The following is a 20,048-nucleotide window of genomic DNA, read 5'->3' as shown; positions in this document are numbered from 1 at the left end:
CAGAGATAATTTCTTCTAGTCCTATTTCTTGAATCACTCTTTGATTCTGAATTAAACAGACTTTAAATAAATTCTTCAGTGCTAACGGTTGTTGTGGTATTCAACTTAAATATTTTTATATGTAGTTCCCTAGTTAGGTACTTAAAATTATATTCATATATTCCAAACTGCAGCATTATATCAGGTACTAGGTAGAAAAGATTTTGATATTGAGATGTCTAGAGCATTTTCCACAAGCTGTTCAGTGTAAAAGGGCAATAATGATAATAATTTTTACTATACAGTAAATTTCAAAGAGAATATTCTGGCTTAAAAAAAAATCTATAAGTCCAAAAGAGGAATATTTGGGATAATTTATATGGAACACTATATAAATTATGGAAATGTGAAAGGTACAATACAAACTCAAGTAGAATACTGAATAATAAATGTTAGGCATATGGCAGGATAAGACCAGTGAAAAGAACATAAGAATATCCTATTAAAGTAAAAAAATATATAGCTTTTAAACAGGAAGGCCTATTCAAAGATATACGTCAGGTTTTAAACAGCCTCTATTTTAAATAAGGTATTGTATATATTATAAATAACTAGCACAAAAATCACTTAGTAGAAAGCATACTTACAGAGCAATAAAGAAATTTATCCTGGTATGCTCATTTATAGTAAATTTAGCTCTCTTGAAATAAACAAAGGTCATAGCCAAAAGATACTATAGGGAAAAAAGTTAAAAGTTAATATTAATGTTTTGCTTTCATAATAAAACTGCTTTAAAATAGTTACGTTTATAAGCTAAAATAAAGCATTATTTATCCTTATTATAGAATTAGCTATTTATTCGAGTCCTTATTTTTTGGCTTTCTTTAATCCATATGAACAGTGAGAAATAGTTCTGGATCATTTATTATTAAACTATAATTTTAACCTCTAAATTTTATTATTGCCATCTATTCAGACCTATAGAGAAGCTGAAATAATAATCAAGTGAATAACCATACATCCTTCACCTAGATTCACCAATTGTTTTTCTGTTGCCACACTGGCTTGATGTATGTGTATATGCAAAAATTTTTCCCCTCAACCCTTTGAGTTAGTTGCAGACATCCATACTCACTTTTTAAAATAATTTTTGAAAAATAACGTCTAACCAGAGATTAGAACAAACCTGGCTCTATTTTCATTGGAATAAAAGTGTTTTAAATGTACAATTAGGAAGACATATGTCTAGCCTGCTATTAGGACCCATGCCAGGTTCTGCCTGTTCAAATTAAAAACAAGTTATGATACTGATATATTGATAATAGACTCCCTCTCATAAAATGCCTAATTCATGCTACCTTCACAGGTTTGGCCACAAAGGTGATTCCAAATTTTCAAGGTAACTTTCAGTAGAGGACTCTTGATATATTGAGTGTTAAGATACAGTACGCCTGGTTAGTTACTTTAAAGGCACTGCCCCCTGCTGTCCAACAACTTTAATTACTGTAAAGTGCTTAAAATTGTAAAATTTAAAACTTTAGAACTCCACATGAACTGGATATTTTACATTAAGGCATTACTGTCAATTTTTAAAAGCATCAGTGACACTGATTATGTTTTAAAAGATCTCACCTTTTAGAAGTACATCTTTAAATACTTATGGATAAAATGTTAGGATGTCTGGGATTTGCTTCAAAATAATCCACGTTTGGGGAGAGTGATTAGAAGAAACAAGAATGGCCATGAGTTGATCATTGTTTTAGCTGGATGACAGGCACTTGGAGGGTCTTTGTTCTATTCTCTCTACTATAAGTTGTATGTTTGAAATTTTCTAAAAATTTTCAAAATTAAAAAAACCCTCTGATTTTATTTTTGTTATCTTAAGCTTAAAATAAGAGTTCACATCAATATGAAAATTAGTGGGTATTTAATCATGAGCTAGTCTTCTGTTCATTCCCTTTTCTGTTGGTTGGCACTTTTTATGTATGTATGTATGTATGTATGTATGTATGTATTTATTTATTTATTTATGGCTGCATTGGGTCTTTGTTGCTGCGTGCCGGCTTTCTCTAGTTGCAGCGTGGGGAGGCTACTCCTTGTTGTGGTGCGCGGGCCTCTCACTGTGGTGGCTCCTCCCGTTGCAGAGCAGGGGCTCCAGGCATGCAGGCCTCAGCAGTTGCAGCACGCAGGCTCAGTAGTTTTGTCTCGCGGGCTCCAGAGCGCAGGCCCAGCAGTTGTGGCACATGGGCCCAGATGCTCCGCAGCATGTGGGATCTTCCCGGACCAGGGATCAAACCCATGTCTCCTGCACTGGCAGGCGATTCTTAACCACTGTGCCACCAGGGAAGTCCCATTGCATGTTATTTTAAATGTGATACGAAGTCATGCTGAATTTTCTGATATGACTAACTGGTCTAAGATGACATTTATAAAGCTGAAATTCTAACTGATCAGCTAAACCTAAACAGTATAGAAACATCACAATCCCTAGTATATAAGTCAGCATCATGATGTTCTTTTATGAAACACTGATTCCTAAATAAAGAACAAGATAAACTAATTTTACTCTACAAGATTATTGGGATTTGTTTTATCTAAATTATCTACAAAATAATAAAATGTGTAACAGACTGCCTTAGTGGGATGAATCTCAGATATTATTACCTGATAAAAAGTAATAATTCTGATCAAAACATATTAAGCCTAATATAGCCAATATTTTATAACTATAAATGGAGTATAACCATTAAGAATTGTGAATCATTATATTGTACACCTGTAACTGATATATTATACATCAACTAAACTTCAATTAAAAAAAAAAAGCAAAACAAAACAAAAAAACCCCCAACCACCCAAAGAACATATTAAGTCTATATTGATTCTTGTTTTAAATCAAACAGATATGGGTTTAAGGTCATTTAATCAATAATATTTTACAATGCCTCAAGTATAGATAGAATGAATCTATGTTGTATGCTAATGGATTCCACTTTGAAGGAGCAATGTAGGCTAGTTCTTTTCCTAACCTTAATTAGTAAGATAGAAAATCCTAAAAAGGTTCATTAAAGTCCTGATAGCCTAGTAACATAATAATGCTGGTTAATGATTATACTGTTAACAAATTTACCTTGTCTGCAATTTTACAGCAGCAGTCCATCCACAAGAAATCTTGAATTAAGTCATCATCTACAACAAAAGATAGCTATGACTTGTCTTTTGAAAACAGAAGGTTTCCTTTTGAAGAATTAATTTTTACATAAGGAGATGATAAATGATGCTTAGAAATCAAACAAAAATGGCAGGACCAGGGTTGTCCAAGGTGTAGTTTTCAGTTCTTTAGTGTGTTTGCCATCGCAAGTGCTGTACAAAAAGCTACTGCTTTATTCTTTGGCTTCCCGTCTGATTTGCCTTAATATATAGCCCAGACTGGAGGAGGAATGATAGAAGTGTTTGATTTATTGAATATTTCTATAGCTCTTTTAGAAATATGTCTTGGGTAGCTCTAGATGAGCCTTTGTTGTTTTCCAAAATCAATCTTTAACAGGTGGAAATGGAATCTGATAAAAGATAAGTCTTTAAGATATAATGACTCAATGAATACTGTTTTCTAAATATGTTTTACTTTTTTTTAAACTACTTTCTCCTTTTAGGTACGGGGTATTTTTAGTTTTGGGTTTTCTCTTCTCCTACTTATCTCTGTCCAATTATCTATTATCCAAATACACATGAAAATATCTATGTAAAGGAGATTCATAATTCATTAGTTATTTGTAACTAACATTTAATTTTGGAAAAAACTGATTATGACAAAAAGATCAACAAACAAACAAACATACTGTTAAAAAAGAATAACATCCAAAAAATAGGTCAGAAACACTCATTTCAATTTTAAAAGGCTAAAATATATAATCCCAAAATATATGGGTAGCTGTCAGAATATAATTTGAGAAAGATCTACTTTTTTCCATTTCCATTTTTAAGTTAAATAAGCATAACTTCTTGTTATATCCTAGAAATATCATCAATGTAGTCAAATAAATGGAAAGTTCCAAGTACTGCTTTTTTGAGAATAATTAATTTCTGCCTTGTTAATTCCATTTCTATTTCTTAAATTACCTAAAATGGTAGAGCCATGTATTTTCTCTTATTTCTCACATTCAGTTACAAATAATAATAAAGGTTGTGGGTAATAACTTCACTCTGCTCTTAATAAAGAGAGAGGGAAACTTTTATTAACAGCATTCTAGATCCTGACAAGGAACATCGTTATAGTTCAACATTTTCTACCTGTATTACTTACATTTTGTCTTCTATTATCTTATTTTGCTTTTCTTTAAATCTTAACCAGCTTGCCCTCCTTTTTTTTTTTTTTTTTTTTTAAAGATTTCTGTCCTCTCAGCAGGGCAAACACTCTTGTCCCCAATTCTCTCCTCCTTTATGCATATGCTTTCCTCTGTAAGCAAGGAAGGCTGTTACCTGGATCTACCAGACTGTGATAGCTACTTGATTTGATTCAGTCCCACAGATACTTACCAGAATCCATCTATCCAACCCTTTATTCCATCTACCTTACTGCCTTACCTCAAAAAACAAACAATCCTCTTTCTTGGCCAGTAGAAGTACTATAAAGAAGTTTCTTTTTGGCTATGTTTAAGAAGCTTATTAGCAAAGTAGTACTGTTTCATGATCTGAACAAATTCAAACTCAATTTCAGTATATGAGCATGATGATAAAGCATAGTTAATTTTTAATAATATTCCCCAGATATCATATTGAAACTTATCTAGGTTGACTAACCTTGCCAGTTTGCTCAGTTTCAGCACTGAAAGTCCTGGGAAACCCCTCAGGCCGAGTGACACTGGGTCAGTTGGCTCACCTGAGACTTTATGTAGTATTTATACTTTAGGTCAAACAAAACTCATGCTATGACCTTGAACTGACCAGAATTTACATTTGACACTTGAATTTAAGTAGTCTAAAAGCTAGATGATGAATTTCTACTCTAAAAGTAATCAAAACAAACATAAATCCAGCATTGAGGGGAAAAAAAAAGGACTAAGGAAAAAAAGGCAAATTTGGTTGGAGATAGAAAATCTGACATAGAAAATAACAGTATCCTCTTTGATTATTATAAAAATGATAAAATAGATCGTATATTCTTATTTTTAAGTACTCTATAATTACTCCTATTACAATATTTTAAACCTACCAAATAATTTAAAGAAAGCAGTCATTTCCTGACGCTGTATAACTAGACAGGGTCCTTTGGGGCGTTTAGACTTGTTGCTATTATGTGCATTTTTTTCAGATGCTGGCCAACCATCTTTAAAAACAGGACGCTTCAGGTTAATGGGTTTTTTAGGCTGATGTGATCTATTTGACCCTGATTTTACATGTACAGTGACAGTAGGTGGTGTCTCACAACATAGCTGATTATGCCTCATTTTGGTTTCCCACAATTCCTGTAAAAATAAAACACACAGTTATTTATCACACTCTTGTTCACTTCTATATAAAAACAACAGATTGGATGACACTATCAGATGCAGTCATAGGAAATGTTACTGAACTTGCTACCAAAATGTTAGTTATGACAATGACTCACATGAGAAACTGCTTTTAGAATTTAGTGCCAAGAAAAGCTATGCTTCCTTTGGGTAACTGATATGCCTTCTCTTCCCAAATAATAAGATCCTGCATACTATTTTGCTTTGACTACTAGGGAACTCAAAAGCAAATTTTTAAGTTAATTATAGAAACTATGCTGAGTTTATAATCTATTTGCGGTATTCTTTTTTCCTGATAATTTTTATTCTGTTTGTATTGATAATTTTATCATATTATTATGTCAGCTCAAATTTTTTATACAATAAGGCAAACTACTTCCAGAACTACATTATTATCAACATCAATTATTATACTAAAAAGCAATCTCACACACACAAAAACATATTTTCTAACTGGTTAATTCCCTGATATGTTATAAAACTCACTGATTCAACAAGTATTGATTGTTATTTATTGAAAAGTTAAATACAATTCTAGCAAAGAAATGCATGGTATAAAGTGCATTGAGGGATTCTCATAAATTGGTCACTTTAATGTCTTCTTTTTTTTACCATCTTTATTGGAGTATAATTGCTTTACAGTGGTGTGTTAGTTTCTGCTTTATAACAAAGTGAATCAGCTATACATATGCATATATCCCCATATCTCCTCCCTCTTGCGTCTCCCTCCCACCTTCTCTATCCCACCTCTCCAGGTGGTCACAAAGCACCCAGCTGATCTCCCTGTGCTATGTGGCTGCTTCCCACTAGCTATCTATTTTACATTTGGTAGGGTCACTTTAATTTCTAAAGTTGTGAGTGTATGACTATGCTATTTGAGTGGCCAATTACCAGTGTGAATGAATGTAAACTGTTACAGACTAATAAAAATTGAAACAAAGTTAATCCATCAATATGTAACAATATGCATAATCATTACCATGTTTGGTGGTAATTAGTTCACGTGATTACTAGTTAGCATTACTTTTATGGTCAAAGTACTTATAGGGTAATAGGAAATGTAGTTATGAATAGCCAAAGCAGGAAACTACTCTAAGACCCTAATGAGAACCTCTGAATCCATAACTCACAGTGACCCAGGCAGCCATGCCTCCCTTGATGTTCAAGGAGTCAGGTACAGATTCTCCTTTCTGACCCTCAGAAACTTCCCTGCTGAAGGAAGGAATGGAAAATAAGATTGGATATAGTGGGGCTAGATCAGCACTGTCCAATATAATGTGAGTCACTTTATATTTCTAAAGCCACATTTAAAAAGTACAAATAAGCAAGTGAATTTAATTTTAGGAATGTATTTTATGTAACCTAGTATATCCAAAATATCATTTTAACATGTAATCAATATAAAAACTAATGAGATACTTTACATTCTTTTTTTCATACTAAGTCTTTGAAATCTGGTGTTTACACTTACAGCGTATCTCAATTTTGGATATGCTAAATTTCCAACAGTTAAAGTGAAATGTAGTCTTACCAAAACAGTGATGTGGTACATAAGGGGAAAATATTTTACATTCCCTCAGTATTTAATTTTAAATTAAATAAAAGTAAAAATTCAATTCTTCAGTTGCACCAGCCACATTTCAACTGCTCAACAGCCACATACGGCTAGTGGCTACCATATTAGACAGTACAGGCCTAGATTATGAAGAACTAGGCAGAGTAAATTATATTAAATTAATTCTATAATTGCTTCTCCTCCCTCTATTTTGCTTCCCTCCTCTCCTCTCATCTTTCTTCCTAGATCCTAAGGTCCAAGCAAATCGAAGGCAATTATGGAGTTGAGAGTGGGGGAGTGCTACAAACTCCATAGAAGAAGGAATGGGTGATAAATTGAGCCTTGAGACTTGTGTTAAGAACGTTTTGCTACTTCCTGCCCACCTCATCTGGGAGACAGCTGGAGGTCTCATCTGCATCTTTTTTTTTTTCCCCCTCAAAGAAAGAGCAACCTTACAAATCTAGATGGAAAAAACTAAATAGTCAGGCTTCTCACATTGGGGTGTGGGGGTAGGCTTGGGGGAGTGGGGGACAGATGTGCCAGAATATAGAATAGCTGTAGCATATCTCCCAGGATGTCAGTTTTACTTAATGTTCCTTAATGTTAAGTAACTTAAAATAAGTTACTTAACTTATACTGTTAAGTAACTTAAAAGTGTTGCTTTGTTAAAACAACCTTGGATATATCATGAAATAGAATGCAAATTTTCTATCAATCAAAAAAATAAATGTTTTACACTATTCTGCTTCATATAAAATTTGAGAAAACAGAAAGAGGAGGAAATTCCTCAAATAGAGATTCACTGAGATTAATAAGCAAACACTGGCAGGAGAGTTATGGAGAAGGACCTTAAGGAGAGAAGCTATCAGTGCAACATTTTGGGCAAATTCCAACTTGAGGTAACTTCTATATTTGCTCTTCATTTAGACATACTAAAAGAATGACAATAGTCAGATGAGATTGTTATTATTATTATTATTTTTAAGTTTGGCCGGCCGCGCGGCTTGCCGATCCTATTTCCCCGACCAGGGATCCAACACGGGCCCTGGCAGTGAAAGCGCCGAGTCCTCACCACTGGACCGCAGGAGAATTCCCAAGAATTTTTTTTTTTTTTTTTTTTTAAGACAGAGGATTTTTCAGCACGACAGAAGGTAGAGGGACAGAGCCACCTGAGAATATACGGTAAAATGCTGGAGAACAGACCTGGATTAAGACCTGATTCTCACTAGCGACTGGGTCTTAGGCTGTTTAACTTCTGGGAGCCTCCATTTTCTCACTTGTGATATTGAGATAATAAAAGCAGCTATTTTTTTTAAAACCTGGTACATAGTAAGTATTCAATTACAGTGACTAGGCATTGTTAATACATATTTTGTAGGCTTAGTGAGGAAAGGAACTATATGGATAATGCACAGTGCTGAATGCTTAGCAAGATCTCAGTATATGGCAGCACTATTATTGTATCTTTTTTACAGGAAGGGTGTCTTCGAAAGAAAGAGTCCCAATATGACAGATAACCAAATTTCACCTCAACTAATACATGCAATTTAAATGTTAAAATTTTATTGGTAACAGAGACCATAGGTATTTTTTTAATGTGCTCATGATAAAGAATAAAATTTGTAAAGAGATCTCAATTTTAACATAGCATGGGTTTATCAGTCTTTAAATGTTTAATTACTTCTAAAGTTTTTTGATTTTTTTTTTTTTTAATAGAAGCTAGGTGGCCTCCAGTCGTACTGGAAATGTAAGAAAGGGACATTTGTAAATTTTGATAAATGGGCCAAGGGCACAGCACCGAGAATACAGCAGCTCAGGTCTCAGGATTCTGGTGGAGATGCTCCTGCGAAAAAAAGATGTGTTTAATGGGACGCGGGGAGAGGCAGGACGAACTCAAAATACCACTATCCGGCGCCCAGCAGGGTAAACGCAGGCGGGCGGGCGGGCTGCGGGAAGGTACGAGCTCTTTCCTAAGGGCCTTCCTTCCCGAGGAGGGGAGCGCCCGCTGAGGAGAGAGCACGGCTAGCACTCGGGGACGCATCTCCCCTACACCCCTTTGTCCCCTCCCCTCCCCCGCCCACTAGTGAGCACTACCAGCTGAGCCAAAGAGCACTGTGCCGGCGAAGCCAGACAAACCCGGCCGAGGGGGGCGCCCCGCCTCCCTCTTTCTACTTCGCCGCCGTCCCCTGCCCCGCGGCCCTACGCCGGCAGGCGCCGTACGACCGCGACGCCCCTCCTGCCCGCCGGTACCTGAGGGGGGGAACTCACGGGCGGAAGTGTGTGTGGAAGGGGCCAAGACGCCGCCGCTGCCTCACACACTGAGGGCGGCGTCGTTGGGGGAGAGAGGGGACGGAGGAACTAGGCACAACCAAAACTGGAGAGTTGCCGGCGAGGCCCGAAGCCGGGACGCGAGCGGAGAGTACCTGCGGAAAACCGAGGCTGGTGAGCGGGGGCCGGGCCGGCGGGCAGCCTTCCCCAGACGCCCCAGGCCTCAAACGGTTGCTCGCAGGTCACTCCACCGCGGCACTGCGGGCTCGGAAACCTCCCGCCAACTCGGAGCGAGGCCAGCGCGGGCCAATCAGCGCGCAGAGCCCGCCTCCGGGGGGCGGGGCCAGCCCAAGGCGCGCGCGCCTTCCCTCCCGCCTCGCGCTGCGCTCGCAGTCTCAGCCGCCTGCCCGCCATTTTCCGTTACCCGGCGTAGCTTTCCCTCCCGGCAAGGTCCTGGTAAAACGCCTCCACACTCCCAGACCGCTTCTTGCCTTCTAATGTAACGCCTTACCCTTGAACACTTACCAAAGTCAGGCTTCGATTAGAGCCATTTATCTTCCCTGCTGCGAGATGGAGAAGCCCTGCCGGGCTGGGACGTCAGGTCTTAATTTACCCCTCCCCCACCGCACCAGGCACACACACTGGCAGGAACGCGGTAAACGGAGACGTCAACAGCAGGAGGACGAAGAATCAGAGGTGAGCTTCGCAGCAGCAACTGTAGATTACTGCTACGTTAAAATAACTGTAGAAACTGAGGAAGAGACAACCTAAACCAAAAAAGAAAGGTGTGAGCACCGTGGCTCTTTGTGAGAAGGGGTAATGTTATTCTATCCTGTTAAATCTATTGTTCTAAACTAATTTCTTCTACAGGAACCTTTTCTTTTTGACCTGGTGCCTGGGATGTAAGGTGCTTAATAAATGTTTGTTCAATGAATAACTAAAAGGATTCTTCATAACTTTTAAATTTTGTGCGTGACATCTTTTACTCTTCACTTCCCTTCTATCTAATGTATAACCTGCTTTTTTCCCCTGTTAACGTATCATGGCCTTTTTTCATGGTGCTACAGTCTCTCTAAATATCCTTAACGACTGCATAATAGTCCAGAGTGGATGGACCAAATGTAAATCATTTTGATATTTGCATTGCTTCTAGATTTTTCAGTTACCACAACTATCACACTTAAAAAGCAATTTGGCCTTGCGTATTTGTGGCACTTCCTAGCAATTAGTTCCTCAGTTAGCAACTCTGAAGAATGAATATTTAGTTCCCTTCTTTCTCAGGCTCTCACACAGCTAGATGATGGCAAAAAATCACCTACATGAAAGAGGACACAATCTGCGAACTCATTTTTCCTTATAAGCGCCTTGGATATTTTCCCCATGGCCCTTAAATGGGGGAATGAACCAAGAAACATAAACTGGTTGTGAAAACCTTAAATACTGATTCTCCTAGGAAAACACTGCTTTGAGCCTCATTCTCTCTTTCCCTGGTGGTTCTCTTTTCCGCAAGGTATCAGGGTTTACTGTGATTACTAATTTCCAGCCTTGAGTACACAGAATGTTTACTGAACAATGAATGACTACTACAGGCATACTGCTTTGTTTTATTGTGCTTCGCAGATACTACATTTTTTACAGATGGAAGGTTTATGGCAACCCTGCATAGAGCAAATCTATTAGCGCCACTTTTCCAGCAGCATTTTCTCACTTCATGTCTGTCACATTTGGGTAATTCTTGCAATATTACACACATTTTCATTATTATTATATTTGTTATGGTGATCCATGGTCAGTGATCTTTGATGTTAACTATTGTAATTATTTTGGGGTACCACAAATGGAGGCCATAAAAGCAAACTTAATGCATCTATAAATGTGTGTTTTGATTGCTCCACACTAATTGGCCATTCTCTTGTCTCACTCCCTTTCCTCAGGCCTATTCCTTGAGACACAACGAAATTGAAATCAGGCCAATTAATAACCTTACAGTGGCTCCTAAGGGTTCAAGTGAAAGGAAGAGTTGCATGTCTCTCACTTTAAATCAAAAGCTAGGCCTCGGGCTTCCCTGGTGGCGCAGTGGTTGAGAGTCCGCCGCCGATGCAGGGGACACGGGTTCCTGCCCTGGTCCGGGAAGATCCCACATGCCGTGGAGCGGCTGGGCCCATGAGCCATGGCCGCTGAGCCTGTGTGTCCGGAGCCTGTGCTCCGTAACGGGAGAGGCCGCAACAGTGAGAGGCCCACGTACCGCAAAAAAAAAAAAAAACTAGGCCTCTTTTCCATAAATGGAATTGCATGTAAATTTATAAAAACTGAAATATTTGATATGTACAAGAGAATATTAGTAACATATATGCAAGCTTAGCATAAAACAAAACTTCAAGAAGCCACTGCCCACCAAAAAAGCATGAACCTAAGATCCAAGGAATAGAACATTAAACAATACTGTTGAGATTCTGTATGCTCCTCCTCCTCCCCTTACTTCCCAGCAGAGGTGACTTTTGTTTTTCCCATCCCCCCCTCCCCAACTTACAGGATCTTAGTTCCCCCACCAGGGATTGAAAGTGCCGAGTCCTAGTCACTGGACCGCCAGGGAATTAATTCCCCCATTCCATTTTCTTTTTAGATTTACCGTATTCTTAAACACAAATCTTGTTTGAAAATTTAATACTCTTTGTATTCTTCATAGTTTCAAGATTTAGACACACTAATGAATGACAGTAAATCATTTTCATTCCTGTATAGGATTATTCTGTAAATATACCATAATGAATCAATGCTTCTGTCAAGTCACTTGTGTTATTTTTTGCTATGAATGCTCTGAGTATTCCCATGCACAGACCTGGTTATCAGCTGCTATGCCTCTGTAAAGCCAAATTAGTTATTTATAGCTTGCTCAGGCTCTGATGAGTTGGTGTCTGGTCAGTGCCCATGTATTAAAGTCAAATATTTTGAATACTACAATACTTCTGTTTATATATTTAGCCCCATGGTGCATTCATGTAGTTTTTCCATAAATGCTTTAAAGTGAAACTGATGGGTTTTAGAGTATGCACAGTTTCAACTATACAAGATTATCAATGCTAAATTCATTTCCCAGGTAGTTTTACCAGTTTTAAGGAAGAGTTTCCATTAGTTGACATCTTGCCAATGTCATATTTTCAGACTTTTTGTGACTAGATTATCTTTTAAGGTGTATTTTCAGCACCCCTTTTCTACGAAATGTTCTACTGAACCTCCCAAACCACTTGGGTGTAGGGATAGCAGCTATATTCATGCAGTATCATCTCTCCCCTTCCTCACTCATTGGAGTCATAAGGGCCGGCCCTTGATTCAAGCTGGGCAAAATTCCCTTCCTGGAATTTTGCACTATGACCAAGAATGCAGCCTGGCTGATTGCTCTTTTATATGGTAGAGATAAAAAAAGTCTTCAGAAGTATTAGGATAGAACAATAGTTAGATAGAAGGACTTTATAAAATTTCTCTCTAGAATAGTTTTCTCCACTGTACCTCACTTTTTTGCTCATTAATGAAAATATCTTTCTTGATTTCTCCCCATTCTTGCTTCTGCCTATGACATAATTCTTATTTGTCAAAATGAGGCAATAGCCTCTCCACTTTCAAGTTTTGATTCCTGGTTTTAAGTGTTCATATTTACTAGGTGACTTCTGAAACACAAAGTGTTACACAAACTATATCACTTTCCTAAAAATATTCGAAGTGGCTCACAACAAAGATGACTTTAAGGTCAATAAAACAGAACCTAAATTAACTATAGCAAAGGGGAGGCAAGGAAGTAGCCATAAGGATCTTGGAAAGTTTGATTCTGAACAAGAGGCAACTTCCCCAATGTGCCTGTCAGCAGGTAGCTGAGAAACGTTCCTTCAACTAACTGAACACTGACTTCTCATACTTACCAATATTTTACCAAATAAGGATTACAGGTTTGACAACAAATTATTTTTGCCATATAGAGCCAGATCAATTTTCTCCTGAGACTGTTCCAGCATTCTTGTTCGAGACAAAAAGCAGTTAGATGAAGATAAATAAAAACTGCAACTGGGCTTCCCTGGTGGTGCAGTGGTTGAGAGTCTGCCTGCTGATGCAGGGGACACGGGTTCGTGCCCCGGTCTGGAAAGATCCCACATGCCGCGGAGCGGCTGGGCCCGTGAGCCATGGCTGCTGAGCCTGCACATCCGGAGCCTGTGCTCACAACAGGAGAGGCCACAGCAGTGAGAGGCCCACGTACCGCAAAAAAAACTCCCAAAACTGCAACTATATTATTTTTTGCTAATTTCTCCAAAAGGTCACAGTGTCAAAATAGTGGTAGTAATAGTGATTTTTGAAACTCATTTGCCATTCATTAAACCAACATTTGCATACGTACTATGTGCTAGGCACTACTCTAGAAGCTGGAGACACATCAGCGAACAAGAGACAAAAAATCTCTCTCCATACATTCTAGTCAAAATTAGACTGATCTAGACCTTAGGCTTCTAAGGACCAAATAGAACAACTTTTTGAAGGAATGCCCAACATATTAACGGATCTGTACAGCAAATAATTGATTTTCTTTAAAAAATGGAATAGATCACAATTTGTGTTAATCTGTCAGTGAGGATACCCAAAGAGTTTAGGATACTCACTTAATAAAAGATTAGGGTCTCCCATGAAAAACAGGCTGTACAGTACAGTAATAGAAAGCTATTTGTTTTTTTTTAACAAATATTTATTGAGTATATATGGTGTACTGCTATAAAGTGGTGTTTTCTTTTTTTTAATTTATTTATTTAATTTATTTTTGGCTGCGTTTGGTCTTTGTTGCTACTTGTGGGCTTTCTCTAGTTGCGGCAAGCAGGGGCTACTCTTCGTTGCGGTGTGCGGGCTTCTCATTACAATGGCTTCTCTTGTTGTGGAGCACGGGCTCTAGGCACGTGGGCTTCAGTAATTGCGGCTCGCGGGCTCTAGATCGTAGGCTCAGTAGTTGTGGCACACGAGCTTAGTTGCTCCACAGCATGTGGGATCTTCCCGGACCAGGGCTCAAACCCGTGTCCCCTGCGTTGGCAGGCAGATTCTTAACCACTGCGCCACCAGGGAAGCCCTATTAAATAGAAAGCTTTTAACCTAGATTTTTGATATTATCAAATTAATTTCAGTGGTCTTACCAGGCCCCAGCTAGAGATGGGCTACAAAAACCTGAGGCAATTATCCCAGGAGACAGGGATTTGTTTCTAAAACTTAAGGCATATACTGCATAATAGATGCGTAACAGAGAATGGGACCCTCGGCCTCACATAGGTTCTTCTGAGGTATTGAAGTAGGTTATTAATTTTTAATTTGGTAAGTTGGTAGTTTCCTGAGTTCGACCAGAATACGATTTGTCAAGTGATTCCGCCCCTCACGCCTGCATTCTCAGGAATCCTTATTACACTAAGAGAGATAGAGACAGAGCTCATGTTTACCCCAAGAATGGTGGGGTGTCAGTCTGTTAATAATCTGTTGGTAAGTGACAGCATTTTCAGAAACTATGCCAATATCACTTTGAGAATCACATATTGGAGGTAGCCGGATAAAAAAAGTTTCATCACCCTGGTTTTGTTTCCTCGGCTCTTTTTTCCTAAGAAATACACTAGTAGATTTAAGACTTAAGTTATTCCAGTTAAACGTATCACATACATTAAGGACTCCTCTGGACTACTTCTTTCCTGTTGTACGGTATTCTGTCTTTGTCAATAATCAGTGTTTATACATGATAGACTATAAATTAGTGTGCTAAAAGGCACACTATTGTAATAATAATTATAATTGGTGTAAAGTTCTGCTAGCTTCACGTTTAGTTGTGGTGTCATTGCTCTCTTGGGAAGAATTTTGGCCTGTACATCTACTGAATTACTCAGATTTAAGAAGCTGCAAAAATTAAAACACATCTTACTTGGTGAGCCCAGGCCAGGCTTGACTGAAACCCTCCAGGGATAGATCTTAGGTTCCCACCTTTTTGCACGCAGTATCAAAGAAATGCTTATTTCTTTCTGACTTATTTCACTCTGTATGACAGACTCTAGGTCCATCCACCTCACTAAAAATAACTCCATTTCGTTTCTTTTTATGGCTGAGTAATATTCCATTGTATATGTATGCTAACACATATATATGGAATCTAAGGGGGAAAAAAAAGGTCATGAATAACCTAGGGGCAAGATGGGAATAAAGACACAGACCTACTAGAGAATGGACTTAAGGATATGGGGAGGGGGAAGGGTAAGCTGTGACAAAGTGAGAGAGTGGCATGGACATATATACACTACCAAACGTAAAATAGATAGCTAGTGGGAAGCAGCCACATAGCACAGGGAGATCAGCTGGGTGCTTTGTGACCGGCCACCTAGAGGGGTGGGATAGGGAGGGTGGGAGGGAGGGAGACGCAAGCGGGATGAGATGGGAACATATGTATATGTATAACTGATTCACTTTGTTATAAAGCAGAAACTAACACACCATTGTAAAGCAATTATACTCCAATAAAGATGTTAAAAAAAAGATTAAAAGGCAAAATACAAATTACAATGAATGCTAAAAGTTTGAGTCAAAATTATTTAAATAAAATCATTTTAGAAAAATAAAAAAAATAAAAACAAAAATAAAGAAATGCTGAATCTGTGAGCTTCAGGCAGTTTGTTCTCGCTCCCTTTCACATACATACAACACACACCTCCCAACACATTTGTAATCTTCCACTCTATTGATACCCAAAACAATCCGGGTTACAAGTAAGATTTTGTAACCACATTAGCTGGCAAAGATCCCTAAGAGGAAAAAAGATTTACGGCCACTTTTGTAAAAATAAGGTTTAATAAAAACACTGGCAAATCTGTACAAGAAAGAAAATAATAAGAAATTAAATAAGTTTATGATTTAATAAGTCAACCAGTGTAAGAGGTGGTAGCTGAAGGAAGTTTTGACTTTTAAAATCTTCTAGGCAGCCGCTGAGCTCTCGGGCTGCTGCCGCTGGGCCGCTGGCAAGGCAGGGCTCGGGCCTGGCCGGGCAGCTCCGGAGCGGCGGGGCAGGGGGGCCGGGAGGCGGGGCTGTGCCACCCGCGGGGCTGGGACCCGAAGCGTTGCCGGGAAGCGTCGCCGGGACCCGATGCGGTTAGGTTCCAGGAGCTCCGAGCATTTCTGCCTTGGGACAGCCACGCATCTAATTCTGCAAAGTACTTTTATATGTAAAACTTGTAAAGGATCAGAACAATGCCTCCAAGACCATCATCAGGTGAACTGTGGGGCATCCACTTGATGCCAAGACTCCTAGTAGAATGTTTACTACCAAATGGGATAATAGTAACTTCAGAATGCCTCCATGAGTCTACACTAACTATAAAACATGAACTATTTAAAGTGAGAAAATACCCTCGCCACCAACTTCTTCAAGATGAATCTTCTTACATTTTCGTGTTACCCAAGAAGCAGAAAGGGAAGAATTTTTTCATGAAACAAGACGACTTTGTGACCTTAAGCTTTTTCAACCCTTTTTAAAAGTAACTGAACCAGCAGGCAACCATGAAGAAAAGATCCTCAACCGAGAAACTGGTTTTGCCATTGGCATGCCAGTGTGTGAATTCGATATGGTTAAAGATCCAGAAGTACAGGACTTCGAAGAAATATTCTCAATGTTTGTAAAGCTGTGGATCTTAGGGATCTCAATTCACCTCATGGTAGAGCAATGTATGTCTGTCCTCCAAATGTAGAATCTTCACGAGAACTGCCAAAGCGCATACATAATAAATTGGATAAAGGGCAAATAATAGTGGTGATTTGGATAATAGTTTCTCCAAATAATGACAAGCAGAAGTATACTCTGAAAATCAACCATGACTGTGTGCCAGAACAAGTAATTGCTGAAGCAATCAGGAAAAAAATTCAAAGTATGTTGCTATCATCTGAAAAACTGAAACTCTGTTTTAGAATATCAGGGCAAGTATATTTTAAAAGTGTGTGGGGCTTCCCTGGTGGAGCAGTGGTTGAGAGTCTGCCTGCTGATGCAGGGGACGCGGGTTCATGCCCCGGTCTAGGAGGATCCCACATGCCGCGGAGTGGCTGGGCCCATGAGCCATGGCCGCTGAGCCTGCGCGTCCGGAGCCTGTGCTCCGCAACGGGAGAGGCCCCAACAGTGAGAGGCCCGCGTACTGCAAAAAAAAAAAAAAAAAAAAGTGTGTGGATGTGACGAATACTTCCTAGGAAAATATCCTTAGTGTAAGTATATAAGAAGCTGTATAATGCTTGGGAGGATGCCCAGTTTGATGCTGATGGCTAAAGAAAGGCTCTACTCTCAACCGCCATTGGATTGTTTTACAATGCCATCTTATTCCAGATACATCTCCACAGCTACACCATATACGAATGGAGAAACATCTACAAAATCCCTTTGGGTTATAAATAGTACACTCAGAATAAAAATTCTTTGTGCAACCTATGTGAATGTAAATATTCGAGACATTGACAAGATCTGTGTTAGAACAGGTATCTACCATGGAGGAGAACCCTTATGTGATAATGTGAACACTCAAAAGAGTACCTTGTTCCAATCCCAGGTGGAATGAATGGCTGAATTACGATATATACATTCCTTATCTTCCTCATGCTGCTCGACTTTGCCTTTCTATTTGTTCTGTTAAAGGCCGAAAGGGTGCTAAAGAGGAACACTGTCCATTGGCCTGGGGAAATATAAACTTGTTTGATTACAGATACTCTAGTATCTGGAAAAATGGCTTTGAATCTTTGGACAGTACCTCATGGACTTGAAGATTTGCTGAACTCTATTGGTGTTACTGGATCAAATCCAAATAAAGAAACTCCATGTTTAGAGTTGGAGTTTGACTGGTTCGGCAGTGTGGTTAAGTTTCCAGATATGTCAGTGATCGAAGAGCATGCCAATTGGTCTGTATCCCGAGAAGCAGGATTTAGTTATTCCCATGCAGGACTGAGTAAGACTAGCTAGAGACAATGAATTGATAAAGTGCTAACAGCTCCAAGCAATTTGTACACGAGATCCTCTATCTGAAATCACTAAGAGATTTTCTGTGGAGCCACAGACACTATTGTGTAACTATCTCTGAAATTCTACCCAAATTAATTCTGTCTGTTAAATGGAATTCTAGAGATGAAGTAGCTCAGATGTACTGCTTGGTAAACGATTGGCCTCCAATCAAACCTCAACAGGCTATGGAGCTTCTGGACTGCAATTACCCAGATCCCATGGTTCAAGGTTTTGCTGTTCAATGCTTAGAAAAATATTTAACAGATGACAAACTTTCTCAGTACCTAATTCCGCTAGTACGGGTCCTAAAATATGAACAGTATTTGGATAACCTACTTGTGAGATTTTTACTCAAAAAAGCATTGACTAATCAAAGGATTAGGCACTTTTTCTTTTGGCATTTAAAATCTGAGATGCACAGTAAAACAGTCGTAGGTTTGGCCTGCTTTTGGAGTCCTGTTGCTGTGCATGTGGGGTGTATTTGAAACACCTGAACAGGCAGGCTGAAGCTATGGGAAGAGCTCATTAACTTATCTCAAACAAGAGAAGAAGGATGAAACACAGAAGGTACAGATGAAGTTTTTAGTTGAGCAAATGCGGCTACCAGATTTCATGGATGCTCTTCAGGGCTTTCTATTGCCTCTAAACCCTGCTCATCAGCTGGGAAATCTCAGGCTTGAAGAGTGTCGAATTATGTCCTCTGCAAAAAGGCCACTGTGGTTGAATTGGGAGAACCCAGACATCATGTCCGAATTACTCTTTCAGAACGAGATCATCTTTAAAAATGGTGATGATTTATGGCAAGATATGCTAACACTTCAAATTATTTGCATTATGGAAAATATCTGACAAAATCAAGGTTTTGATCTTCAAATGTTACCTTATGGTTGTCAATTGGTGACTGTGTGGGACTTACTGAGGTGGTGAGAAATTCTCACTATTATGCAAATTCAGTCTAAAGGAGGCCTGAAAGGTGCCCTGCAGTTCAACAGCCACACACTACATCAGTGGCTCAAAGACAAGAACAAGGGAGAAATATGCAGCCATCGATCTGTTTACATGTTCATGTGCTGGGTATTGTGTTGCTATCTTCATTTTGGGAATTGGAGATGGTCACAATAGTAACATCATGGTTAAAGATGATGGACAACTGTTTCATATAGATTTTAGACACTTTTTGGATCACAAGAAGAAAAAATTTGGTTATAAATGAGGGCGTGTGCCATTTGTTTTGATCCAAGATTTCTTAATAGTGATTAGTAAAGGAGCCCAAGAATGCACAAAGATAAGAGAATTTGAGAGGTTTCAGGAGATGTGTTACAAGGCTTATCTAGCTATTCGGTAGCATGCTGATCTCTTCATAAATCTTTTCTCAATGATGCTTGGCTCTGGAATGCCAGAACTACAATCTTTTCATGATACTGCATACATTCGCAAGACCCTAGCTTTAGATAAAACTGAGCAAGAGGCTTTGGAATATTTCATAAAACCAATGATGCACATTATGGTGGCTGGACAACAAAAATGGATTGGATCTTCCACACAATTAAGCAGCATGCTTTGAACTGAAATGATAACTAAGAAACTGAAAGCTCAGTATCTGGATTCTATACTGCACTGTTAACAACTGTCAACAGGCAAAGACTGATTGCACAGGAAATGCACAATCCATGAACAGCATTAGAATTTACAGCAAGAACAGAAATAA

General features: G+C 38.8%; 1 protein-coding gene and 1 pseudogene across 2 annotated transcripts in view; one reads left to right on the top strand and one right to left on the bottom strand.

The window, feature by feature from the left end:
• SPDYA (speedy/RINGO cell cycle regulator family member A) overlaps nucleotides 1-5,441 on the bottom strand; it is a 31,666-nt gene extending 26,225 nt beyond the window's left edge. Inside the window, exons 1-3 of the mRNA XM_082643297.1 lie at nucleotides 5,192-5,441; nucleotides 3,110-3,168; nucleotides 627-712 (exon numbers count right to left, since the gene is read on the bottom strand). Of these exons, the coding sequence (XP_082499423.1) occupies nucleotides 627-712; nucleotides 3,110-3,168; nucleotides 5,192-5,426 (380 nt within the window). The 5' untranslated portion in view covers nucleotides 5,427-5,441. The remainder of the gene's footprint in view (nucleotides 1-626; nucleotides 713-3,109; nucleotides 3,169-5,191) is intronic.
• Nucleotides 5,442-16,472: 11,031 nt separating this feature from the next.
• LOC309815762 (phosphatidylinositol 4,5-bisphosphate 3-kinase catalytic subunit alpha isoform-like) lies at nucleotides 16,473-19,909 on the top strand (annotated as a pseudogene). The gene is made up of 2 exons: nucleotides 16,473-17,298; nucleotides 17,515-19,909. The product of its transcript is annotated as a phosphatidylinositol 4,5-bisphosphate 3-kinase catalytic subunit alpha isoform-like (transcript).
• Nucleotides 19,910-20,048: the final 139 nt, after the last annotated feature.

Source organism: Mesoplodon mirus, assembly GCF_964341445.2.
Source record: "Mesoplodon mirus genome assembly, chromosome: 14".
Taxonomy (NCBI): domain Eukaryota; kingdom Metazoa; phylum Chordata; class Mammalia; order Artiodactyla; family Ziphiidae; genus Mesoplodon; species Mesoplodon mirus.
This window is presented reverse-complemented; position numbering and strand designations above follow the sequence as displayed.